Genomic DNA, 27,504 nt, shown 5'->3' on the forward strand with positions numbered 1-27,504 from the left:
AGGTGTCCAAGAAAAATCTGATGCGCACTCACAATAACATAGTACACTAGGAAGAGAAAGACCTTTATCTAATTATGAGCACAGCAAAAAATACTAGTGCAAAAAAAAAAAAGCTTTAACAAAATGAGAGGTGAAATTTTGATAGCTTTTACTATGAGATTGGCAATGAAACATCGATGTCTATTATGACCACTTACTCTACAGAGCAGGCATCACAAACCCACATGTCTGTAAGTGTCATGCAGGTTACATAAATATTTGAACCAGGTTGAGGTATAGGGCAATAGAGAATGGTGGGCCTGTAGAATCTGACAAATGTGATCTGCCAAAAGTCATTCAAATTCAGTTACAAAACAAAACCAAGACAAAACAAAACAAAGGTCACTGGGCCAGCCAAACAAAATATTTGCAGGCCAGATTTAGTCTGCAGTCTGCAAATGGGTAAACTGGGTTGGAGTTATTTTGGGCTAAGACTTTGAAACTTTTTTCATATAACAAACTGATGAGATACTAAACTCCCCAACTTAAATGAAAACAATAATCAAGTCTATTGCCACCTGAAGGAGATCCTGTGTTTTAATAGACGCCAAAGCCATAAGCTAAAGTTTGTGTCATTTTGGAGGAAAAAGCTTAAAAGGCAAGTCATGAAATAAGAAAAAAAAAAGTACTGAGTCTAATATGATAAGAAAGGCTTCCATAGTAGGCCACCAGGATTAGTGATGCAATAGCAAAACCAACTGCTTATGAATTATTACAGGAAATTTCAGGGAACTTCTGCCTGGATTTGTCATATTGTATGAGTGTGTGTGAAAGGCAGATAGAAAATGCACTAGAGACTTGGTTTCATTTTTGTCAAATCTGCTCCTGTGTTTTGTCATTACAAGTGCTTTGCTCATAACAGCCACTAAATTAATAGTTTTCCCTTCAGTTATCTGCTGTCCTAGATGGCTACAATGAACAGGAATTATTCGTTAGGACACTATACCAGTGTCATTAACTTGTTTCTGGACCAAGAGTTGTAAGCATGGGAAGGCAAATGCAAGGCAGTCCAGTTTATTGAGAAAAAGCCACCTGCTGGGTGGTCCATTTTGCACATGTGTTTAGTAGTAGCTTGGCCCAGAACTATGTCACTCCTGCAGGGAGAGTTCATGGAATCTTTGTTGCAGGAACTTTTTGAAGCTAAACTGATCTCGGCTTTTATGTTTCCTTGGAAAACTTCCTGTCAGCTTTGCAAAGAGGATGAGCTCTTTGCCTGGTTCCCAGAATGAGGTGGAGGTCATATGCAGATCCCAGCTCTTCAGGCTCCTCTGCTGCATGGTGTAGCTCTCCTAGATCAATCAGGTAAGCAAGACCCTGAGCTTATATAGAGTCCTCAAAGGAAACTGGCCACTGAAACAAGACATGTCAGTGTAGCCTGCAGAGCTGGCCACCTGCTTAACAGCTAGCCTGGACACACACCCACTTTCCAGCCTGGCGCCCACATGTGCCTGTTTTCAGAAACACTAGGGTCTGGAGGAACCCTCAACTGTGTTTGTATTTACTCTAACAACTATCTGTTTCAGATGATGTGACTTGCATTCTGCTGGTCATCCTCACCCTTCCTTGCCCACCAGATGACTCAGAGCCCTGGCAGCCAGCAGGGCTTAAGCAGGGACAGGAAAGGAGAATTCAAAGCTATTTTCTGTAAACTCCAACTTAATTTTAGTCTCAGTCCTTATAAACCACCACCAACTGTCTCCAATTCATTAAGCTGCCTTTTACTTCTTCCCGAAAAATAGGGCTAACAGAAGGCAAATATATTTTCTCTATTGTTGTAAGTTGTTTCAAGAACATAGGATTACCACAGTGTCTGGCAGCACTGCTTCATCATTTCTGATACATAAGCTAGTTTTTAAAAGCTGTAACATTCCTGCTTTTTTTTTTCAAGTGGCAAAGAGACGAAGAACTGCTATATGCTAGTTCACTCCCCAAATGCCCACACTTGCTGCAGCTAGAGAGAAAGCCAGGAAGCAAAAACTCCCATCCAGGTCTCCCATGGAGGTGCAGGAACCTGACTACTGCCCCCCCAAGATTCACATTAGCAGGCAGCTGGAATCAGGAACTCAGCTGGGACTCAAGCCCAGGCACTCTGATATGCATGTGGGCATCTTCACTGGTGTCTTAACCACTAGGCCAAATGCCTGTCCCCATTCATTTCTTATAGCACAAAATTTAGGTTTTCTATAGTTTAGTTTTCTGTGTAGTCAGATTAACTACTAGATATAAGATGCTAGGGTACTATTACAAACACCAATTTTTTTTCTGGTAGTTTCTCCTATATAGAAATGAATTGTTTTATAAATATTGATTTTATACATATCAATCTTCCAAAACACTCTTTAATTCTCATGATTAAACTATGGATTAAATTTAATTATTTTATATACATGGATATTTCAAAAAGGTCACAGAAAATGGAATTAAAAGATAAATAGGTAGGCATTGTGGAACAGCAGTTATCACCCCTTGGAATTCCTATATCCCAAAGTAGAGTACATGGGTACAAGTCCTAATTATGCTTCCAGTCCAACTTCTTGTTGATACACACCCTGGGAAGCAACAGATGGCTTGATACCTCAGGCCCCTGTCACCCATGTGGAAAACTCAGATGGACTTCCTGGCTCTCTTGGCTTCAGTTTGGCCAAGTCATGGAAACTGTGGGTATTTGGGAAGCGTAAAGCAAAAGGAAGTTCTCTCTCCTCTCTTCCATAACCCATATCTTTCTCTCTGTTGCTTTGCTTTCCAAATAAACATTTATTTTAAAATACATGTTTATTTTGGTGCAAAACATTTTTGAAATCTGTGAATAGAAGCTTCATAAAGGTATTTTCCATGAACTATTTGAAAACTCCCTCAGAAATAGTATCAGCAGCACATAGTGGAAGTCTACTTTTGTTTAATCATTTCCAAATTGTGTACATTTCATGTATTCTTTCTTACGTTACTACACTGACTACCTGACAATAAACTAGGGCAAAATATTGAATAGAAAGAATAATATCCTTGTTTTGTTCCCAATTTTGAAAATAATAATTTCATTTTTATCACTAAGAATATTGTTTGGTGTTTTGTTTTTCATTACTCTATTAACTTATCATGTGTCTATTCTAATCTAGTTTGCTAAGAGTGTCATTAAATCATGAGTTTTATCATATATGTTATCTGCATCTGTGGAGATTATCATGATTTTGTCCTTAATCCATTAAAGTGTATGTATGTTACAGGTGCTGAGAGGGTAACAGAAAAGTTCTGTGAAGGACAGGGCTCAGCTGTATTCAGGAGACATCACACAGTTCATTCTAGTTGCAGTGAAAAATAATTGCATTTAAATCAAAGCCATAGGTTACAAGGTACTTGCAATCGCAAAAGAATTGCATGAAGATGTTGAGAAGTACAAAACAAAAGCAATGGCATTTTAAAATATTTTATGAGAGCCTTAGAATCACTGCAAGTCATTAACCACTTACTACATGCAGATTCTGACTTATCCTCAAAACAACCCTATTATTTCCACTTAAGAGAAAGGAAGCTGAAGCTTACAGTGGTTAAAGAGCATGGCCAATGTTACACAGCTAATAAGTGCTGATGAAGGAATTCCAATGGGCTCCAAACCAAAACTCTGAAGTTTCTTTTGGAAGAGGCAGCAAAACAACGGGTACAGATTTGTACAGGGTTTAATTCTGATAAAAAATATTTTAAATGATCTTATACATGAAAATAATAGACAAGAAAACATTGTACTCTAAACTGTTTCACAGAGATTATTCATGTGTAGAATAATAAAATCTGAAATTCATTACTCTGAAAACTGACATGTAAGTTTCTCTAAGTGAAAGAACTTAATTGTGTGCTTTTTAATGTTGTGGGCAGAGAAAAGAGTCAAATGCTTGTCTGTCTTGTGGTAAAATAAATTCTTCAAAGCCATTTGACTTCCTACATGAAAGCTCTCGACGTTCTCACAGTATTTCCGGTCCATGTTTACATTTTTGACTGATCCAATACTTTGATAACGTTCTGTGCCAACGCCATAGTCCTGGTATCTACTCCCTCATGCCCTGCTCCAATCTAACTTCAGTGTTAAAGCTCACCTTTACCTTCTGGAAATCTCAGATCGAGATCTCAAGCCAGAAAACAAGAGTGAAGAGTTATTTGCACAGTATTAGTACTTAACCACACGCATAGTTAGAAAAATCAGTGTTAGTATCAGTACTATTTCTTTGTATTCTTAGTTACATAGAATCCCAACATAGCAGAAAACACAGAAATGGAAATAAGCAGAAAAGATGGGAAATCAAGAAAACCAATACTATGCATTTATTTAGGGATAGGTAAATATGATTTCAAAGCATTAAAACATTCAGGAAATGATGAATAGCAAACTAAGAAGAATGGTTTACTTTGGGCAGGATCAGAGAGAAATAGGACCAGTGGAGATGGCAGAGGGATCTAAAATTAAGACTGAAGAATTTCTACTGAAATGTAGCAAAAATTTATAGCAAGAATATTGGCTACATTCTTCTCTCTGCTTTTCTATGTCTGTAAAATATTTCCTAATTTAAAGAGAAAATAAATAGTAGTCAGAATGTATTCGTGTTTTGATAACGAAGGCTCAATGAATCCCCTCCTTTAAGCTTTTCCTTTCATGGTTGTTTCTCCCCATATAAGATTATTTTCCATTCTAAAGTTCTGGAAATGCTTTATGATATTACATTCTACTATATTCCTTAGTACATTCTACTATTTTCCAATATATAAGACTTGGAAATTTTTGCCTAAGTGAAACAAATTTGTTATTTTATGAGGGAAGTGCAAACACATTGTCACTGCAATGTTTATGGCATCGAAACTAGTGGCCGCACCTGAGTTTGAACTCTCTGTTAACTGAGTAAATGAACTGACAGTGTCTTGAATTAGCATCACTGATCTAAAGGCAGGATGTGTTCTACAACACCCAGACTGGGTCAGCAACAAAAGAAGGCCTGAGCTAAAGAATTTTTCCCACTTCTCTTGGAAATATTTTTCTTCAACCCAGGAGACTCAGAATTTTCCAGGTGCAGTGTATCTGATCCCAAGCTAACATTTCTAGAGGTTGTTTCCAACATGATTTAGCAAATCATGACTGCCACATTTTTCAATGACCCTTAAAGTGGACAAAAATAAATCAAGGACCCGTGGGCTCTTAGTAACCTGGGCCTCCATCCACCCCTCAGGGCAGTTAGTCATGAGCTGGGGAAGAGCTTTTCTCCCTTACACTGACCCAAACTAGAATCACCTTCAACAATATTCTCTGAAAGTGAAAGAGTCCATAATGAAAGTGGTTTAAATTCCTGTTCCAGGGCCCAGAACCAGGAAACTGAAGATCTCTATGGTCTGCTCTGTCCCACAGTAGATAACACAGTGTCAGGGCCTCCTAACCTTGTAAGTCAAAACTTCCTTTCCACATAGACATGGGGAGGGAATGTGTATGACCTGTCATTGTTTACATGCAGGGAATAGCTGAGGACACCCAAACTATACAGAATAGGGAAAAGAGAGGAACTGTAGCTTGAGTTGGAATAAAGTGTTTGATGTCTTTTACTCTGCTTTCCCACGTTCACACTCCAATGCAGATCCTAACGACCTCCTGTCTTGACTTCTAATTCTGGCCATGCATCATTAAGCAAGAGAAATCCTTTCCAATTCTTTCTTTGCTTCCTTTTTTGTCTTCTCTTTTATCTCATCCACTACTTCTTAAATCCTCTAAATACTAAAATATTGAATCTATCAGACAGAGAAAGCTGTCTTAATTCCTTTCAATCCAGATTGGATATAGGAAAGAAAAGACATGACTTTAGCGATACTGTGGTAAAAGTCACAACATTGGCACGTGTTACAATAGGACCCTGATCACAAGGTCTACATGGATAATCATGGATAATGCTGACCCAGTGAGAAAGACATCCAACATTTGAAATTAGCATCTAGCATCGTTTTTTTTTTTTTTTTTTTTTTTTTTTTTTTTTTTTTTTTTTTGACAGGCAGAGTTAGACAGTGAGAGAGAGAGAGAGAGAGAGAGAAAGGTCTTCCTTCAATGGTTCACCCCCCAAATGGCCGCTACGGCCAGCACCCTGCACTGATCCAAATCCAGGAGCCAGGTGCTTCCTCCTGGTCTCCCATGCGGGTGCAGGGCCCAAGCACTTGGGCCATCCTCCACTGCCCTCCCGGGCCACAGCAGAGAGTTGGCCTGGAAGAGGAGCAACCAGGACAGAATCCAGCGCCCCAACCAGGACTAGAACCCGGGGTGCTGGCGCCGCAGGCGGAGGATTAGCCAAGTGAGCCACGGAGCCGGCCGAAAGTAGCATCTTTCAAAGCACAGGGGATTGGATTGAACATAATGCAATTGCTGTCCCCAGGAGCCAGCAACCATCTACTAATAGGCTATACAAGATTTTCTAATGGGAGGTGATTTTTCTCAAGTTTCTACTTGAAGCTCTTTTAATGTAAATATATAGGGTAAGTCATAGGGAAATGCATCACCTTTGTGTTCTACCTGTAATTCTGTTGGGGAGAATGGGAACATGGATCTGGAGAAAAGGAATGACAAATGGCAGAGACTGATCAGTTTTTTTTTTTTTTTTTTTTTTTTTTTTGACAGGCAGAGTGGACAGAGAGAGAGAGAGACAGAGAGAAAGGTCTTCCTTTGCCATTGGTTCACCCTCCAATGGCCGCCGCGGCTGGCGTCCTGCAGCCGGCGCACCGTGCTGATCCGAAGCCAGGAGCCAGGTGTTTCTCCTGGTCTCCCATGGGGTGCAGGGCCCAAGCACTTGGGCCATCCTCCACTGCACTCCCTGGCCACAGCAGAGAGCTGGACTGGAAGAGGGGCAACCGGGACAGAATCCGGTGCCCTGACCGGGACTAGAACCCGGTGTGCCAGCGCCGCAAGGCAGAGGATTAGCCTAGTGAGCTGCGGTGCCGGCCCTGATCAGTTCTTAAAAGGACTTTATCAACCCAGACTTTCAGAGTAAAAGGAATTAACCCTGAAGGAATCAAGGATAGAATTTATGGCATTAATCATGGCTTAGAAGGGACTCTGATAACAAACCAGGCCATTCCCCACAAGGGAAGCTGGGGCTGGAATGATGAGTTTCAATGACCTGGGCCCCTGCACCCACGTGGGAGACCCAGGGTAGGCTGCTGGCTCCTAGCTTCAGGTCGGCGCAGCTCCGGCCGTTGCAGCCATCTGGGGAGTGAACCAGTGGATGGAAGACCTCTCTCTGTCTATACCTTTCTCTGCAAGGCTGTCTTTCAAATAAACAAAATAAATCTTTAAAAAAGTTAAAAATAAAAAAGGTTGAAACCTTGACATTGACTGAAAAAGGCAGTGGACTTTTGAGGGAGGACCTCTGCACTTGCAAGTGGTTGCTCCTGATGAAAAGGCTCTTGGGGTGTCCCCTCAGTCAAGAGAGAGGCTCTACTCTGGTGCCACATGGATCTTTCATCACCTCCAGCACTGCACCCTTGCCATGCTGTCTGACTCAACCTCACAGCAGCTCCTTGGACTTCTCAGCAGAGACTGTCCCTAATGGGTAAAAACAAGAACTGATCATGTTGTTCTTTTGTGGAAAGTACTAGCACGCTTTTCAATAGTCAATTATATATATATATATATTTCTGTCAAATCTAGACAATTGTTATCTCATGAAGCCTCGCAGAATAGCTGTGAATGCGAACTGATTCTATTTCTTTGAATATGACTCCGTTTCTTCAGTGACCATAGTGGAAATAACCCTTGTGCTCTCATCGTTCACCTCTGCCGGCTCTTTTGCTTGGCTTTGTTCTCAGGTGTCCATCCGCAGCCAACTCTTGGAGATCGTAGAACTGACAGCTGGTCTCCGACCTGGGATTGCCTTCTTGATTTCCCTCTGCCTTCTCCAACAGGCCCCAGTCAGTGTTTGTTCTCTGTCCGAGCACTGACTCCTGGCAGACTCTTCTTGCTGAGTTGCTGGTGTTTTGTGGCCAGTACATCAGTATAATTTTAGCAAAGGCAGAAAGGGGAAAAGTTGTGCAATTCATCTATTCTACCTAATCTGTCCCCCAGGAGAAATAAATCTGGGAAAAGAATAGGGAGGTTCCATGGGAAAGGCCAGCAAAGATTGCTTTGCTTCTGAGAAGAGATATTATAGTACTGGACAGGATCAGAAAAGATGGCCCCTGGGTCATAAGCAATGTCCTAAAGCTCTCCTTTGCAACTCCTTCCCACCTCACCTCCTATACTTAGGGAGGTTGGTGGAGTGGAAGGGAACCATTCCCAGGCTCTGGTTGATCATATTCCATCACAAGACACTGCATCAGTCCACACCTGGAATGCTTGAGCAGATTAAGAGCTTCTTTTCATCTCTTGGTGGAGAAGAGGTGATATATAGCTGTTCTTAGTTAGCTCATTAATTCAAATGTCAAAAATAAATTACTATAAAGTTTCTAGTTCATACCCAAACTGGCCACTGCTTTCTTCCAACCAAGCGTCCATCAAAGAGTTCAATATATTGTTATTCTCATGTCTGTAATCATTCATGTCTTTAAAGCAAGTACCATATCTAAAAACACTAATAATAGAAAAATAGGTAGACTTACTATGAGCCAGGAGCTTTCTAAGTGCTTCATAAATATTAACTCATTTACTATTCAAAATGATGATGATGCTTTAGAAGATACTTTTTATCATCTTTAATTAGCAAATGAGAAAACTGAGAGTGGTTCAGTAACTTCCCAGTCTTCTTGGCTACTAGTCACTGGTGCACCTGGTGTTCAGATTAAGATAGACCAGAGGGACAAGAGAAGTCTTAGGTTTGCAATCGTTAAATGATTTGTCTTTATACGGCCATCAATGCCTAGTACCAAGTGTTAAACAAATAAATGGTTAATAAAAATCTGAATCAACTATTCTAACTAAGGATGTTAAGGCTTGGATCTGTAGCAAGTGCTGTAACACAATACACATTTTATTTGTTACACTTTCACCCAATATTAAGAAAACAACTTAGAATACAAGAGCTTCGACCATTTGGGTGGGGCTAGGATTCAAAGCCATAATCTGACACTGTGCACAGGGCACTGCCTACTTTGCCTAGTGGTTGTTCAATCAGCTCTTCTTGGAAGAGAAGCCCATGGGGCTACAGAAGCTCCTGCCTTCCTGTGGCTGCAGGAGCTGCTCTCAAAGGTCTAGTTCTGATTACCTGTTTTACATAAAAGGGATAAATGCAGAGGCAGGCCTGGTACTCACGGAACCATGGCAGCTACCGACCCTCATGTGGCCCTGCATACACCTCACTAATGGTTTCACTTTCAAAAATGTGGGAAAGTGTGGATATCTGTGCCTGCCCCAACACTAATCCTTTGCTCTAATATCATTTCTCTTCTGAGTAAGAGTGGGAAAGGAGAAAAACTAAGGCCAGCTCCTCAGCCCCGTGCTGTTTTCCAACAACAAGGAGGTAGACTACGTGGCTTCCTGAGGAAGGCCTGAGCTGTTTAGGGTTGAACTGAGGACCACTCAGGTCATTGTCCATTGTGAATGACCCCAGTGCCTGCTGGCTCTAATGACAAACAAATTTCATTTCACAAGGCCTCAAGTTAGGACATAACTTTTTAAAATGTTTTAAATGTCACAACACATTTGAGGATCTTAATAGATACAGAATAGAGTTTGAGTTTATACAAAAAGGTAGCCAATATTTGATTCACAAATAAGTCACCACTTTCCATGATTTTTGTGGAGTCATACTTGACTATTGTTATCTTGCCTGTGAAACTAAAACCTGCTCTGTGTAACTCATGTGGTGGAAAGGAAGAAATGCATCACATTGACACAATTTTTTGTATCCTTTTGTACAATTTATATTTTCCCCTCCCGCTTGCCATTCTTTAATCTCAACCCCTTGGTTTAAATGCTTCATTTTTTTTCTTTACCCTGCTCTCCTTAGGAAACAATTGAAGATTAATTTACAATCTTTGTAAAGAAGCAAAAAATAACTCCAGGAGGCTTTCTGAGGTGGCTTCTCGTCCAGGCATAGGACTTCCACGGGAGCCTTTATTTAGAGGAGACTTTTTCACAAGATGTTTGTCCAGAGTGCACTCTGGTGACTCCTGTGGGGAGACGGTCATCTGCGGTGGCTCTTCCAGCCAAGCAGTTCCATTTCTGTTCTTCCCGTTGAGTTCAGGAAAGGAGCCTGCATTATAGCCCAGGGTTGTCTTTCCAATCTCAATTCCTTCCAGCACCATCACTTGCAATCCCGTAATGAAAAGGGTAAATGGTAGTTATTCAGGGTCGATTGCAGAAGAGCTAGAAAGCATGCAAGTCAAAATGGTGATCACCAAAATCTATCACTCAAGGAATTTACTATTATAATGTGTGTGTGTATGTTTCATTGTCTATGTGTTTTACAAATATAAAACTATATTTATCCATCCTGTTTTCAGTCTTTTCCTTTTCATTTAATAACATGTTACATATTCACATTTCACATTTCCTAGATAGCTTGTTTTTATTCAGAATAGATTAAAAAAAATATGATGCCTTTTACAATGGAATAGTACTCAGGTTAAAGGAATAAGCCATCCATACGTACAGCAATATGGATGAATCTCAAAAATAATATTGATTAAAAAACTTATCCAGAGGAGTACACATTGTAGGAACCCATTTGTATGTATGTAGAGCAGGCAAAGCTTATCTCTGGTAGAAAAAAAAATCAGAAGAGTGTTGCTGTGGTGGGAGGGCAGAGAACGAGGAAAGGAAGGGAGATTTTTCTGGAATGACTACAACATCCTGTATCTTGATAGGGGCTTGGGTTACACAGGTATATGTCTGTATCAAAACTCACCTATTGGTCCACTTAAGATTCATTATTTTTCCTTTGTAAATTTTACCTAAAATACCAAATATTGAATTCTAGTTAATGATATACATGCTAAAATATTTAGGGGAAAGTATACTCAAACCTGCCTCTTACTTTGGAATTCATTTTAATTTTAAAGGATTTATTTATTTTTATTTTAAAGGCAGAGTGACAGAAAGGGAGAAAACAGAGAGAAAGAGAGACAGAGAGACAGAGAGACAGAGACAGAGAATGAACTTCTATCTGCTGGTTCACTCCCCAAATGGCCACAACAGCCAGGTTTAGACCAGGATGAAGCCAGGGGCCAGGACCTTCATCCTGGTCTCCCACATGAGTGGCAGGGACCCAGGTATTTGAGCCATCTTCCACTGCTTTCCCAGGTGCATTAACAGGGAACATTAACTGACGAAGAACATTAGCCAAGACTCAAATAGTAACTCTGATATGGGATGCTTCTGCTGGGATGCTGATATCTCAAGCAGTTGTTTAACCCACTGCACCACAACACTGGTCACATGAAATTCACCTTAAAAATATCTATTGATGGGGGCCAGTTCTGTGGCACAGCGAATTAACGCTCAATCCTGAAGCGCTGCCATACATGTAGGCGCTGGTTCTAGTCCCGGCTGCTCCACTTCCAATCCAGCTCTCTGCTGTGGCCTGGGAAAGCAGTAGAAGATGGCCCAAGTCCTTGGGCCCCTGCACCCATGTGGGAGACCAGGAGGAAGCTCCTGACTCCTGGCTTCAGATTGGCACAGCTCTGGCTGTTGCGGCCATCTGGGGAGTAAACCATCGGATGGAAGACCCCCCCACCCCTCCGCCTCTCCTCTCTCTGTGTAACTCTTACTTCCAAATAAATAAATAAATCTTTAAAAAAATATATCTACTGATGGGTGGACCCAGAAAAACATACTGATGAGAAGGAAGAATAGTGAAATGTTAATTACAGAATCCAGATGTATTTATATGAGTGTTCTCTGTAAAATTCATTCAAATTTTCCATGGGCTTGCCATTTGTTCATATTCAAATGTCAGTGAGAAAAAGAACACAATGTATTTTCATGTCAGGTATGCTTCCATGACATGATAAAGGGTTGATTAAATCTACAGCTTCTACAGAGTGGAAAGCAGTTCAATCTTGGCTTAAAATTTTATAATACATATTATGCTGAGATATCTAGATACTTGTACTAGATCCTTAGGATAAGTGCCTATGAATATTTGAGGCACTGAGTGAATAAGGGCTTAAGAATTTGGTTCTTATTGCACTGTTTTCCTCAGATGACTCGGAACAATTTTCTCTCCTACAAAAAGAAGAAATTAACTTCTCATATTTCCATACAGATTTTTTTTCTTTTTTTGCCTTTGTTAATAAATTTGATATTTTATGTTGAGTACTCATATAATTTATTATTTGGATTTATCCCTCAGCTCTTCAGGAGCAAGGGAAAAACACTTAGAAGAGAAAATTCTCAAAGCCCAGGGTTGAACCTCAGAGGCCATCTGATTCTCAGAGATCCAAACCGGGCTCCATCTTTTGCCAATTCTCATCATTTGAAGTGGAATCTGCTTAATGGGAGATAGCATGACTGAAAGAAAACAAAGATTTCTAACTATTCTATTTAGTATTTTCTCTGTGAACATTTCAGGACTATATATAGGATATAAGATTATGAGATTTGTTTTCCCTTCATGCCATGATATCATTATGCTTTGAAAGTTGTTTTTAGGAGTTTCAAGTGGCAGCACCTTGGACGTATCTGCAATCTGCATAAAAACTCAGTGAGTATCAAGGATAGGTCAGTCATATTGCAGTAACAACTAAAAGCACATACAGTCAGTACAACAATTCAGTGTGCCAGAGAGGGCAGCACATAAACAAAACTCTCAGTTAGCTACTGTTCTCCTCTGGCTCATTGTGGTATAGACAACAGTTCCGTTTTATTTTTTTCTCTGGCTCTTTCAGCAAGAGAAGAAACCACCGAAGCCACTCGGCAGACAAACACGCCAGCTCACGAGCCCAGAGGAAAATCTCCCTTTCCCAGCAGTAGCACAAAGCCCTTCCCTGGACTTCCCCAGTGACCATTATAGCAGAAGTTGACTTCTTGAATAGTGTATATTTTAATGGACTAGCTAAGCAAGATAACAAAGCATTGCTTGTCTAAAAGCCAGAGATGAAAACTTTGGATCCATGTCTCACGTGGCTTGACCTGAACACAATAATATTAAAAAGACAACAATACTGAATGTGTGTATATACAAGCGTACCTCAAGATGTTAATGGAAAATGGAAGACTAGATTGTGACTGAAATAGACTGAAGACAGTGGATCATCAGGCTAAATGAATATTGTAAGAGATCATTTTTAGAGTTCATAACAATAGTGTGAGGTAGAAGAAATTAAATAAAAAGATGTCATACTCTCAGAAGACGGATTTTTAAAAATTGAAATAACAATGCTTTCTAAGTGTGCTTGTGAAACTAGGTCAACCATGTCACTTGGAACATGGACTGAAAGTGCTAAAGCAGAGCTCTGAGGTGAGAGAAATATTTGTTTAAGGCGAGAGAATGAAAGTATAAATGTGGATTAAGAAATTTGTACATGAAGAGGATATACCATTTATCATATATTGCTTTAAAATTATTTTTAAACTTGAAGTTCAGTTTTGTTTTATAATGTGTCTACTTCTGCTTTAACTTAGTAAACGTGAGACAGAATGATGGTTTAATCCGAAAATCCATCCCTTGAGAATTTCTCCATAATTCACACTCACACGCTATATATAGTGTGTAGCATTATTCCCCTATTGATTCTCTAAACTTAGATTTCCCATATGCCTTCATTAACATATCACCAGGGAGACAGATGGAAAACTAGAAAGTGCACTGCCAAGGAAATTAAAGAAGAAAATGAAATTCCAACAGTCAGTATCAACTATATTGAGAAACAACCAATGCGATTCTCATATAGGCAAAATTGGCTGGCCCATTCTTCCCTTATGAAACTCCTGTTAGACCTAATCAGCTACTTTCTATGAAATTATCTATATTTACTTAAGTCTTCTCCATATTTCCTATTGATCAATCTTCCAATGTATCAATACTCTAATTGGTCCCATCTATCATTTATCCATCTAACTTTTCAACTGTTAATTATTGTATTTTTAGTCTAGTTTTGAATTGCTAATTCTCCCATTAGTTACATTTATTGAATCTTCCTCATGGTGAGTTATCTGTAAATGTGGCTTCTAAGTTTTCCACGGTTTCAGTCTATCCATTATTTCTTATTCTTTGTTTAGAAAACAATTAATAAATGCACATATTTATGGGCTAGAGTTTGACATTTTAATACATTTATACAAAGTGTACTAATTAAAAGAGGGTAACTGACATTTCCTTCTTTGACTTTATTTTATGATTGCAGGCTTAGGGTCTTCTATTAGTTCATACAGTTTATACCAGCTTATTGTGAACTGTAGTCTCACCACAATGTTATATAATAATATTTTTTCAATCTAACTCAGATTTGGTACTCTTTATTCAAATCCCTCTGTCCCCCACCCATTCCAACCTCTAGTAATTACCATTTTGTGTTTAGATAGAGTAATTTTAGCTTCCACATGAGGAGAACATGGTTTTGGTCTTTCTGTCTCCAACTTATTTCACTTAATCTGATGTCCTCTGGTTACATCCATTTTATTGCAGATTGCAGAATATTCCATTGTGTATATACACCACATTTTATTTATCCATTTATCTAATGACATACAACTTAGGTTCATGAACATACCTAGGTTCAATTCCTGGTTATGGCTCCTGACTGCAGCTGATGTACACCCTGGGAGAGAGCAGTGACAGTGCCAAGGAATTTGATTTCTATCACTCACATGGGAGATCTGAATTGCATTCTTGGCTACCAGCTTCAATCCAAGCCATTGTAGCTATTTAGGGAGTGCATCAGCAGATAGGAGATTTATCTCTGTATTTCTCTCTCTTTGTCCTTTTCTGTCTCATAATTCTCAAACAAATAAAAAATTTAAAGCCAATGTAAAATGCAGAGATGGGTATTTGGTATAGCAGTTAAGACTCTGCTTGGGATGCCCATGTAACATTTCAGATTTCCGAAAATCAAGTTTGGCTCTACTCTCAAGTCCAATTTCCTTCTAATATACACCCTTGGAGGTTGTAGGGAGTGGCTCAGGTGACTGTGTCCCTGTCACTCATGTGAGAGACCTATACTGAGTTCCCGGCTCCTGGCTTTGGCCTCACCCAGCCTTTGTTACTGCAGGCATTTGGGGAGTGAACCAGTGAATGAGCGAGCATGGTCGCTTTCTCTCTCTCTCTCTCTCTCTCTCTCTCTCTCTCTCTCTCTCCCCCACTCTCTTGTTCTCACTCTCTCCTTTTCAAATAAATAAATTTTTAAAAACATGAAAGACCTCAGGCAACAACATAACTGAAATTTAGAGAGCTAGGAAAAGAAGACCAGAACAAAAGGGTAATAAATGTAGGAGCAGAGGTCCTCGAAGTAGAGAATAGAAAATCAATGGAGAAAATTAACAAAATCAAAGGGACGGTTCTTTGAAAAACAACTGACAAACTAGTTAGACTGAAAAAGAAAAAGAGTCAAATTATTAAAATTAGAAATGAAAGACGGAAATACACTACTTAGTCTACAGAAATTAAAAGTATTATAAGAGAACATTATGAAAATTGTATGTGGGCAAATTTGATAAACCAGGGGAAATTAATAAATTCTTACAAACACAAAATATACCAAAACTGAATCATGAAGAAATGAAAATCTAATGAGACAAAAAGTAGTGCGGAGATTAAATATGTAATCCAAAAAATCTCCCAGCAAGCAAGCCTGAATCTCTTCACTAAACTAACTAGAACTAACACCAATATTTCTAAAGGCTTTCCAAATATTTCCTTACTCATTTTATCGGGCTAGCATTGCTTTGATCCAATGCAAGTCAATGATAATACGGAAGAAAAGAAAATTACATGCCAAGTTCTCTTACAAACATTGGATGAAAATGTCCCCCAACAAAGTACTAGTAAGATTAATTCAATAGCATACTGAAAGCATTATACATTATGCCCAAGTAGGATTTATTCCTGGAACACAAGCATAATCCAACACAAGATCAATGATTCGATGACAAAAACCACATGATCATCTCAATTGATGAAGAAAAGGTATTTAATAAGATTGACTATACTTTCATGAGTAAAGCACACAATAAATCAGGAATAGAAGGAAAATACCTCAACACTCACAGCAAATATTAGATTACAAAGTGAAGGTGTACGGCGGTGATGGTTGTACAACAATATGAATGTGCTTAGTATCACTGGACTTGAAAATGGTTATGATGGTAAAATATATATTACATGTATTTTACCACAATACAAAAATGAAAAAAAAATTCACTAAGAAATGTGTATTTCAATTTCAAAGAAAACTTTGTCTATATTTTCCCTGGAAAAGAGGGCTTAAGGTAGGCCCCCATTTTGAATGGGAGTCATCACTTAATACTTTTAGAGTTTGTTTTCTCTGACTTTAATTGCTACAAAATAGCTATTTATAAGATTAAATCAGGATGCTAATGAAATTAAAAAATACAGTATCTGCTTAGACAAAGGAAACTAGCACTTCAGTATCATCATTTTTTTTTTATTTCATGTGTTTACATGAGGTGGTTTTTTTTTTTAAAGATTTATTTTATTTATTTGAAAGACAGTTACAGAGAGAGGTAGAGACAGAGAGAGAGGTCTTCCATTTGCTGGTTCACTCCCCAGATGGCCGCAATGACCAGAGCTGTGATGATCCAAAGCCAGGAACCAGGAGCTTCTTCCGGTCTCCCAGGTGGATGCAGGGGCCCAAGGACTTGGGCTATCTTCTACTGCTTTCCCAGGCCATAGCAGAGAGCTGTATCGGAAGAGGAGCAGCCGGGACTAGAACCAGCGCCCATATGGGATGCCGGTGCTTCAGGCCAGGGCTTTAATCCACTGCACCATAGCACTGGCCCCAGGATGTTTATTTTTTATAATGTCTTTTGCTTAATGAATATCCAAAAGCAAAAAATTACTTCCCATATATTATTGTTCTTGTCTTAAAATGGTAGGCACAAATTTAACTGTCACCTTTTGTAAATTAATATATTTTATATATTTGAAAATGAAAGAGAGAACCTGTTGGTTGTTGGCCAGGCCAAAGCCAGGAACCAGGGACTCAATTCAGATATCTGATTTTGGTGGTAGGAACCCAAGTACTTGAACCATCACCTGCTGTCTTCCCGGGTGTACTCTAGCAGAAAGCTGGAATTGGGAGCAGAGCCCAGACTTGAACCCAGGCACTCTAATATGGAATGCAGGCATCCCAAGCAATGACTTAACTGCTACATCAAAGGCCCAGCCCTATAACTGTCCTGTTCTGATATAGAACAAGTAATTTTCAATTTCTTCCTGTCATGGGAGTACCTTTGAGCTACTATAAACAAGTGAAATGGATAATTGCTTCTCTGAGCATAAAGCATGAGAGTCTCTGGACTTTAATGAAAGCAGATTACATAACTTCTGAATGGAAAAGATCCCTTGAGGCAACTTCTTCTGGACAACCTCAAATCTTCAAACTTCTTCTACAAAGAAATATGCCACCATATCTTCAAAACAGTACTGCTGTGAGATTAAAGGGTTAAGAGATTCATAGGATATGGTTGACCTGAGCTTGTTATTAATGGCTGCTCACATGGCCTTTGGCATGCCAAATGGTAACATTGGCTTCCAGGGCAGAGGATGTTTTGGAAAATGATAATGTATGTGACTATCTGTTCCATTCCATCCTGTGTTGGCAGAACCTCTCATCCCTACTGTCTGTTTCCTTTGGTTTGGTTTAACTTATTTTTTAGTATCAGTTCAAGTTCCTTCCTAGACTCTGGGAAGGGAGTTTCATTTTTTTTGCTTAGGATTATATGAAATTTTACTGCAAAACCACAAACCATATTAAATTTGATTGTTCTGAATTATGCCATTGACTTTGAGTTCCAAGTATCTGCTTAAATGTTGCCTCTTGCTCCAAAATTTTCCTTAAAGGAAATAGACAATTTTTCAGTCTCCAAATTGCCAAATGGATAGGTCTTTACGAAATACTTCTATTTAGAATTCTTTTCATTAACTCAAAGGTTTTCTGTTAGAGACACAATCTTTTGGCTTCAGCATCCCCAACAGTCAACACGAATGAAATCTGGGACTAAATAAGAGAAATTTGATGTTTATAAGGTGCAGCAGTAATTTCCTTTTCCACATTGCCAAGATTCATAGAAGATATGGAAAAGAATCCATGAAACCAATACTACATCCATCTGTCAAATTTTCAGTCACCAACTTAATGACAACCTGTACTGGCAGAGTGGGAAGGGCATAGTCATAACTAGGTACAAACCCTATCACCTGGAGTTAACAATCAAGTTCCAGAAATAATTGGCTTCCCCACTGGTGCCATCTTGTTAAAAGGTCACATTTAGTAATAGCATCTCCTGTCCTCAGTTGTCTTGAGAAGATATAAGCAGATATGCAGTCACCTTCAGTATTATAAGACCCAAGAGGCATTGAACAATACAGGCAGGTGCTACAATACCTGTGTGCATTAATTTAATTCTTTGAAACCTTAGATTCTTCATTTATGATTTTACTTTTCATTCAAGGTGATTAGAAATATATGGAAAATATGTCATATAGGTATAGATGTGGGTCATCCCAGTTAGAGTTATACAAACATAAGCATGCAGTTGTTCCTGATTAATCAGTGATGAAGGACCTCAAGATGTCACTGGAACAGGACCATATTACTCTGTCTCTGTGAGAGCACCTTTGTAGGTATTGTTAATTCTGGGCACTTATTCACCTTAACTCTGGTCCTTACAACCTCAAAGTTGTAAGGAAAATGCCAAAAAGGAATGTTAATGCAGCAGCAGGAGAGAAGCATTTATACATGCTTAAGTAAGAATCCAGATGTGGTCCTTCTGTCCTGTGTGTACCTTCCCTTAGTGTTTTAATCCATCTCTTCTTGCTCTGTTTCTAACTGATTTAACAAACTGAATGATTCAAGCATTTTCATTAGGTCTGAGTTGCTCTGGGGCAGCCTGCAGACTACCATTACACAAAGGTAAGTTCTCACGTGACAAAGAAGCTTGCAAATATGCATATATGTTTATGAAGAGGTATTTAACTAGTAGGTTAGACAATGAACTCCAAGCAGCAAAAATCACAAGTCATCTTGAAGTTGTACCATTGATTTTGAAAGACAGATTGTATGCATTGGCAGGGTGGGATCACATACAGTAATTTTAGTATACACTGTTGGTTTGTGCTAATAGAAGAGAGTAGGAAAGAGTCTAATCACAATTTTCTAGGGTTCTTGACTGGTTTCAGAAAAGGTTAGTAGCCTGAACCATCTGATTATCTCTCCTATTCACTATTCCTCCTCAGTATAAGGCAAGCATGTTTATGTCTTAAAAGCAGTACTTTAAATGTATCTAACAGAATACTGTCACTCCATTTTTGGTTTCCATAACAAACTATCTTTATAAAGAAGAGGTTTACTCTGGCTTATGACTTTGGAAGTGGGGAAGTTCAAGAGTGTGGTGCCAGCATCTGCTCAGCTGCTGGTGGGGGCCTCAAGCTGCATCACAACATCATGGATAAGAAGGGAAAGCTAACATGTACAAAGTAGAGGTACATATGCAAGATAGAGGGAGACCAGGCCCTGGATTAATTTTATAACAACTTGCTCTTATGGGAACTCCCAGAAGAACTAACTCAGTCTTGTCAGAAAGACATTAATCCCTCAACCAGAGTTTTGGTGAAGATAAACCATATCAAAATCATAGCACTTAGGGTAGCAATAAAATAGCAGATAAGAACAGATAATAAAGATTAAAATGATTACTAATCACTTTTAAATGAGATCATCCCATCTGTTTATAATACAAAAATATAATAAATGCCTGGAGTAAACAACACACACTGTTGCAATTAGCAAAGAGACCTAGACCTAAGAACTAGCATTATGCACCATTTAGTTCACCATTTAGCCTGATAAGAATCTGACAATTTTATTTGTACTTCTTGGGTCTTTGTGCTTGGCATCTTTCATTTTTCATAATGCTTTTTAAGTTTATCCACATTGTAGCATATATATATATATATCAGTACTTCATTCCTTTTAATGGCTGAATAACATTCTGTTAAACATACATGCCACAATTTTTTATCTATTCATCTGTTAGACATTTGGGTTGTTCCCACCTTTGGCTACTGTTAATAGTGATGCTGTGAATATTTGTGTACACTGTATTTTTTGAATAACTTCAATTTCTGGTTATATATCTTGGAAGAAAATTGCTGAATCACATGTTAATTCTATGCTTAAACTTTCCTGGAGGGAACCAGTAAACTTTGTGTAATTACTGCATCATTTTACATTTCTACCAGCAAAGTACAAGGGTTGTCTATTTTTTCCATAGCTTTGATGACACTATTTTCCTTTTTCTTGATCATATATATATATATATATACACATATATACACACACATGTGTATATACGTGTGTGTGAGTATAAATTGGTATCTTATTGTATTGTGATTTGCATTTCCCTAGTGACTATTGAAGTTGAACACATTTTCATGTTCTTATTCAATATTTGTATACTGTATTAAACAATATCTATTCAAATGTATTATATATTTGTTATCTAGGTTGTGCTATTGTCTGAAAGTTGATGTCCTTCATAATCCATATCCTGAAACTTACCCTCCAACGTATTCATAAGAAGAGGTAGAACATTTGAGTACTTACATCATGAGGGATCCATGTCTATGAATGGGAGAGGAAGAAGGGATGAGTTCTGCTGCTGCTGCCATGTGAGGACAAGGAAGCTGCCATCTCCGAAGAACAGGACCTCACTAGTCACCAAATATGCTGGTGCCTGGAGCTCAGACTTCCCAGCCTCTAGAACTAGGAGAAAAAAATTCTATTATTTATAAATTATCCCATATAAATTATTTGTTATAGGAGCCCAAGCATATGATGTTTATCTGTCAAGAATCTAGCACCCAGAATAGAAAAGTACTTTACAACTATTCTGGGTGCTAGATTCTTGTCAGATAAACAATTTGAAAATGTGTTTCCTATAATAAGCTGAATTTTAATTTTCTTGATAATATCTTTGATGTATAAAAGTTTTTGTAAATTTGGTTAAGGTCCAAGTTACCTATTTTTTTCTTCTGTTACTTTTGCTCTTGGTATCATTTGTAATAATTCATTTCCAAATCCAAGGTCATTAATCATTATCTCTAAGCTTAAGAATTTATAGTCTTATCTCTTATATTTAGTTCCTTGATATATCTTGGGTTAACTTTTGCAAATGCTGTGAGGAAGGGGTCCAAAATTACTTCTTTTGCATGAAGTTATCCAGTTGCCTCAGCACCACATATTGAAGAAATATTATTTTCCTATTGGATGTTCTTTACATCTTTGTTAAAGATCAGTGGGCCAAAGATATAAATCTCAATTCCATTTTATTCGTTTGTATGTCTACATTTATGTCAGTACTACACTGTAAAGGTTACTAATGCTTTCCTATAAATTTTGAAATTGGAAGTATTAGCCCTCCAAATTTGTTGGTGTTTTTCAACATTGTCTTGCTACTCAGGGCCTCTTGAAATTACATATGAACATGTGAATTCTCTTTTCTATTTCTGAAAAACAAGAAAACTGGAATTCAGATTGGAATTTTTTGAATTTGTAGATGGCTTTTGGAATTTCCATCTTAGCAATAATACTAAATTCTCTAACAAAGAGAGTAAAAAATATCAAGTAAAATCATTCCAACTAGTCAATCAATTCCTTCTAAAGAACTTACCTGGATGTCAGCCAAATGGCAAAGTGAGAGATATCAGCCTTCATCCTGCTGAAAAGACAACAGTTAGACAGCTATCCACAAATGAAAATAACTTTAGTAGATTAAAGATTCCAATTAAAAACCTGTGGCAATACAGTAGAGAAATAACCATACAGAATGTATTTTTGTGAGGTTAGCACACTTGGGACATTCGGAAATGTTAGAAATACAAAGGAATTGTGGGTATCACTTTTAGTCACATACTCTGCAGCTGGTCCTAACAACGTTCACCACTAAGGCATCTCTGCTGAAAGCTCCCAGTGGAAAGTCATTGCTACGCTCACTCTTCCAGAGGAATCTTAGTAAGTTTAAGGAGACTTAGATAAAACCAAGTACCATCTCTGAACACAATGATACTAACCTAAAAGTAAAAAACTGGAAAGTTCACAAATATGGGGAAAGTAAACAACATACTCCTGAACAATAAATGGTTCAAAGAAATCAAGAGGGAAATTTAAAAATATCTTGAGAAAAATACGAATGGAAATACAACACATCAAAATTTATCAGATACAAAAAATAGTAGTTTTAAAAAGGGAATGGATAGCAATAAGTGTCAACATTAAAAGAGGAAAATATCTCAATCAGCAACTTAATGATAGGCTTCAAGGAACTAGAAATAGAAGAAAAAAACAAGTAAAATGTTAGAAGAAAGAGATAACAAATATTGAAGCAGAAACAAATGAAATAGAAATTAAAATCAATAGAAAATATCAATAAAACAGAATTGGTATTTTGAAAAAATTAATAAAACTGGCAAACTTTTTAGTTAGTCTAAGAAAAGACACAAATAACAAAAAATGAAAGTGGAATCGCTATATCTGATAACACAAGAAAAACAAAGGATCAAAAAAAACTACTACAAGCAATTATATGGCAAAATTGGACAACTAGAAGAAATCAGGTACCTAAAAGAAAAAACATCCTAGAAACATATACCTGCCAAGACTGTCTCCTGAAGAAATATAAAAGCTGAACAGAGCAACAGTGGGCAAGAAGACTGATTATGTAATTAAAAAAAAAAAAAAAAAAGTCTGACCAAATAAAAGTCCAGGACCCAGAGGTTTCACAGCTGAATTCTATCAAATACTTAAAGAACAAAAGCTCTCAACAGGGATGGCATTATGACACAGCAGGTTAAGTCACTGCCTGTGATGCCAAAACCACATGTGGACACTGGTTCCGGTCCTGAGTGCTCCATTTCTGATGCAGCTCCCTGCTAATGTGCTGAAAAAGAGCAGAAGACAACCCCAGTACTTGGGCCCCTGCCACCCACGTGAGAGATACAGATGGAGCTCCAGGCTTTGGACTGCTCCAGCCCTGACTGTTGCAGCCATTTGGACAGTGAACCAGAACCAGTGGCCTCTCTCTCTCTCTCTCTCTCTCTTTCTCCCCCTTCTTCCTCTCTTTCTGAAACTCTACTTTTTAAACAAACAAAATAAACCTTAAAAAAAAACTCAACAAATTAGGTATGGAAAGTACATACTTCAACACTATTAAGGTCATATACGAAAACCCCATAGCTAACATCATACTGAAATGGGGAAAGTTGAAAGTGTTTCCTCCAAGATCTGTAACAAGGCAAAAATGTCCACTTTCACCACCCCTACTCAACAAAGAACTAGAAGTCCTAGCCACAGCAATTAGGCAAGAGAGATAAATGAAATCCAAACTGGAAAAGAGGAAGTCAAAGTATCCTTGTTTACAGAAGACATGATCTCACACACAGAAAAACCTAAAGGCTCCACCAAAAAACTGTTAAGACAAATAAAAAAAATTGAGTAAAGTTACAAATTATAAAATCAACATACAAAAGTTATTAATGTTGTTATACACTGACAAACTTAACTGTAAAAGGAATTAAGAAATAAATCCTAAAAAAATCAATCCTATATACAACAGCAACAAAAATAATGAAATATTTGCAGTACTTTAACAAAGGAAGTGGAATATCTACATGCTGAGAACTCCAAATCATGGATGAAACTGAAGAAGACACAAATAAATGGGAAGATATCACATGTTCATGGATCAGAAATGTTAATATTGTTAAAATGTCCACAATATCCAAAGCAATCTACAGATTCAACGTAATGTCTGTCAAAATTCCAAATGACGTTTTTCACAAAAATATAAAAAAATCCTGAAATTATTAGAGAACCACAAAATCTCCCAAACAATAAAGAAGTGTTTGGCAAGAACAAAGCTAGAGGCATCACTCTTCCTGGGCAAGGTGATATCTCATTGTGGTTTTGATTCACATTTCCCTGAAGGCTAGTAATGTTGAGTATTTTTTCATATTTTTTTGGCCATTTGTAGTTCTTCTTTTGAGAACTGTTTGAGATCCTTTGCCCATCTCTTAACTGGTTTGGTTAGTTTTTTTATTGTTGAATTTCTTAAGTTATACTGGATATAAATCTAATTTCATATATATAATCTAATTTCATTCTTCTAAATACACACATGCTGTTTTGCCAGCACCTTTTGTGGAAAAAATTATTCTAACTGCAATGTATGGTCTGAGCACTTTTACTGCAAATCAGTTTTTTGTATGTATCTGGATTAATTTCTGGGCTCTCTATGCAGTTCCATTTTGTACCAAATTTTTTTGCCAGTACCGTGCTGCTTTACTTATTATGGCCTTGTAGTATGCTTTAAAATAAGGAATTGTGATACCTCCAGGTTGAACTTTTTGCTCAAGACTGCTTTGGCTATTCTGAGTCTTTTGTGATTCCCTATGGATTTTACAAATGTTTTTATCTAATTGTTTTTTATGATTTCCAACATGGACTTCAGGATTGTTTTTATCTAATTCTGTAAAGAATGTCATTGATATTTTGATGGGGATTGCATTGAATTTATAGATTGCTTTTTGTAGTATAGATATTATAATAATTTTGATTCTTCTAATCCATGAGCAAGAAATATCTTTCCACTTTTTTATATTCTTGACTTTTATCAATATTTTATAATTTTAATTGTAGAGAAATTTCACTTTTTTGGTTAAATATTTGATTTTTTGTGGCTACTGTGAAAGGGATTTCTTTCTAGATTTTTCTTTCAGTGAGTTCATCATTATCATATGAAAGAGCTACTTTTAGGTGCACACTAAAAGGAAACCTGTTGAAGTGAAGTGAACACTATGAGAAACAATGACTTGATCAGCCCTTGTCCTTACTCTCGAGGAACAACTTACTACTTTATTCCTTTTAGTATTTTTTTGTTCTACTTAATACAATTGGTTGAACTCTTTAATTAACAAACAATTATTCTTAGGTGTTTAAATTTAACTGAAAAGTGATCCCTGTTAAATATGAGTGGGAATAAAAAAGGGAGGAGATGTATAGTTCGGCACATGCTCAATTGGACTTACCCCTAATGGTAGAGTTAGAAACGTGCCAGGGGATTCCAATTCAATCCCATCGAAGAGGCATGTACCAATGCCATCTTACTAATCAAAATTATCAGTTTCAGTTCATAATTGATCATAATGATAGGATTAAGAGTCAAAGGGATCACATAAACAAGACTAGTGTCTGCTAATACTAACTGATGGAATTAAAAAGGAGAGAAAGATCCAACATGGGAAGCAGGATACACAGCAGACTCATAGAATGGCAGATGTCCTAAACAGCACTCTGGCCTCAGAATCAGCCCTTAAGGCATTTGGATCTGGCTAAAAAGCCCATGAGATTATTTCAAGCATGGAAAGCCAAGACGCTGTGGGAAAAAAAAATGACCTAAATGAAAGATCTCTGTGAGATCCCAGTGGAAAGAACGGGCCATCAAAGAAGGAGGTACCTTTCTCTAAAGGGAGGAGAGAACTTCCACTTTGACTATGGCCTTGTCTAAATAAGATCGGAGTTGGTGAACTCAAGAGGCTTCCATAGCCTTGGCAGCTCATGACAAGAGCCTCAGGTAATTACTGACAACATAAATAAGAGTGTCAATTGTTAAATCAACAACAGGAGTCACTGTGCACCTACTTTCCATGTAGGATCTTTGTCCTTAATGTGTTGTACTATGTGAATTAATGGTATAACTTGTACTCAAGCAGTCCTTTGTACTTTGTGTTTCTGTGTGGGTGCAAACTGTTGAAATCTTTACTTAGTATATACTAAATTGATCTTCTGTATATAAATATAATTGAAAATGAATCTTGATGAAGAATAGGATGGGAGAGGAAGTGGGAGATGGGATGGTTGTGGGTGGGAGAGTGGATATGGGGGGAAAAAGCTGCTATATTCCAAAAGTTGTACTTTGGAAATTTATATTTATTAAATAAAAGTTTTTTTAAAAAAGCTACTTTTTTTGTATGCTTGTTTTATAACCTGCAACTTGACTGAATTGGTTTATCAATTCTAACAGCTTTTTTGGTGGAGTGTTTAGGCTTTTTTAGTACCACATCATGTCATTGGCAAACATGGATATTTTGACTTCCTCTTTCCAATTTTAATGCCTTTTTTTTCCTTTCTGCTCCATAATTTCCTGCCAAAAGACAGAATAACAAATGTTGGCAAAGATGTGGAAAAGGGAAACATTTTTACACTGTTGGTGGTATGGCAAATTGGTGCTATTGCAATTTAGTGCAGCCACTGTGGAAAACAGTATGAAGATTTCCCAAAAACTAGAAATAGACTTACCATATGATCCAGCAATTCCACTACTGGGTATTTACCCAACAGTCATGAATACATTGTTTCAAAGAGATACCTGCACCACCATGATTATAGCAGCACTGTTAACAACTGCCAAATATGGAATCAACTAAGGTGTCCATCATCAGGTGAATGAATAAGGAAAATGGTGTGTATATATACATATATATACATATGTATATAATGGAATATTATTCAGTTATGAAAAAGAGTGAAATTCTACAAGTTGCATTAAAATAGATGCAATTGTAGTACATCACATTGAGTGAAATAATCTGACTACAGGAAGACAAATATCACATATTCTCTCTTACATGTGGGACCTAAAAATTAAAAACAAAAAAGAAAGAAATGCCTGTATGTATAAGGTTTGCTGAAAATATAGTCTTTTCAATCTTTATTTTATGGCCTTTTCAAACCACTGCTTAAGAATGTTATACTACTTTAGTTTTAATGATATGTGATTACTTTAAGATTTACTGTATACGAACAAAATAGTATTTTCCACTTGATTATTGTCCATAGCCCTTGCCTTTCTCCCACTAAACGAGGGTCTTTTTGCTTTTTTACTTTTTAAACTTGTTATTTGGTGAAGCATTAAACCCTTGGCTGTAATGCACATTAAAAATATGTTACCTCAAAAATGAATTAATGAAAAAAAGAAGGAAAGGTGACAGAGAGAGAAAGAGGAAGGGAGTATTGTATTCTTATACTTGTATCTGTAAACTGCATTTAATCTTAAAAATTAACTAAAAATATAAAAGGAAATGTAATTGAAGGAACAAAAGCTAAAAATAATAAAAATAATTAGATTATAAAGCTAAAATAATCAAACCAGTATACTACTGACATAAAAAACAGACACAAAGATAAATAAAAAGAAAAAAAGATAAGAAATAAACCTATAAATACACAGTCAACTAATTTTTGAGAAAAGTGCCAAGAACACATAATAGGGAAAGGACAATC

At 37.5% G+C, this 27,504-nt stretch overlaps 1 protein-coding gene across 11 annotated transcripts in view; it reads right to left on the reverse strand.

Annotated features, from left to right (window-relative positions):
• The window catches only part of LOC138845873 (proline-rich proteoglycan 2-like), a 169,190-nt gene that overhangs the window by 99,906 nt on the left and 41,780 nt on the right, over positions 1-27,504 (reverse strand). For 3 of the 11 annotated variants that reach the window (XM_070059741.1, XM_070059740.1, XM_070059736.1), the window contains exons 3-4: positions 21,839-21,886; positions 20,773-20,931 (exon numbers count right to left, since the gene is read on the reverse strand). In XM_070059741.1, the coding sequence (XP_069915842.1) occupies positions 20,910-20,931; positions 21,839-21,886 (70 nt within the window). In that variant the 3' untranslated portion in view covers positions 20,773-20,909. Of the gene's footprint in view, positions 1-8,561; positions 10,355-20,772; positions 20,932-21,838; positions 21,887-22,816; positions 22,905-27,504 lie in introns of those variants that run through there. The other 8 variants (XM_070059742.1, XM_070059738.1, XM_070059734.1 and 5 more) reach the window with 7 other exon arrangements.

This window comes from Oryctolagus cuniculus, chromosome 16, assembly GCF_964237555.1.
Source record: "Oryctolagus cuniculus chromosome 16, mOryCun1.1, whole genome shotgun sequence".
Classification (NCBI taxonomy): Eukaryota; Metazoa; Chordata; class Mammalia; order Lagomorpha; family Leporidae; genus Oryctolagus; species Oryctolagus cuniculus.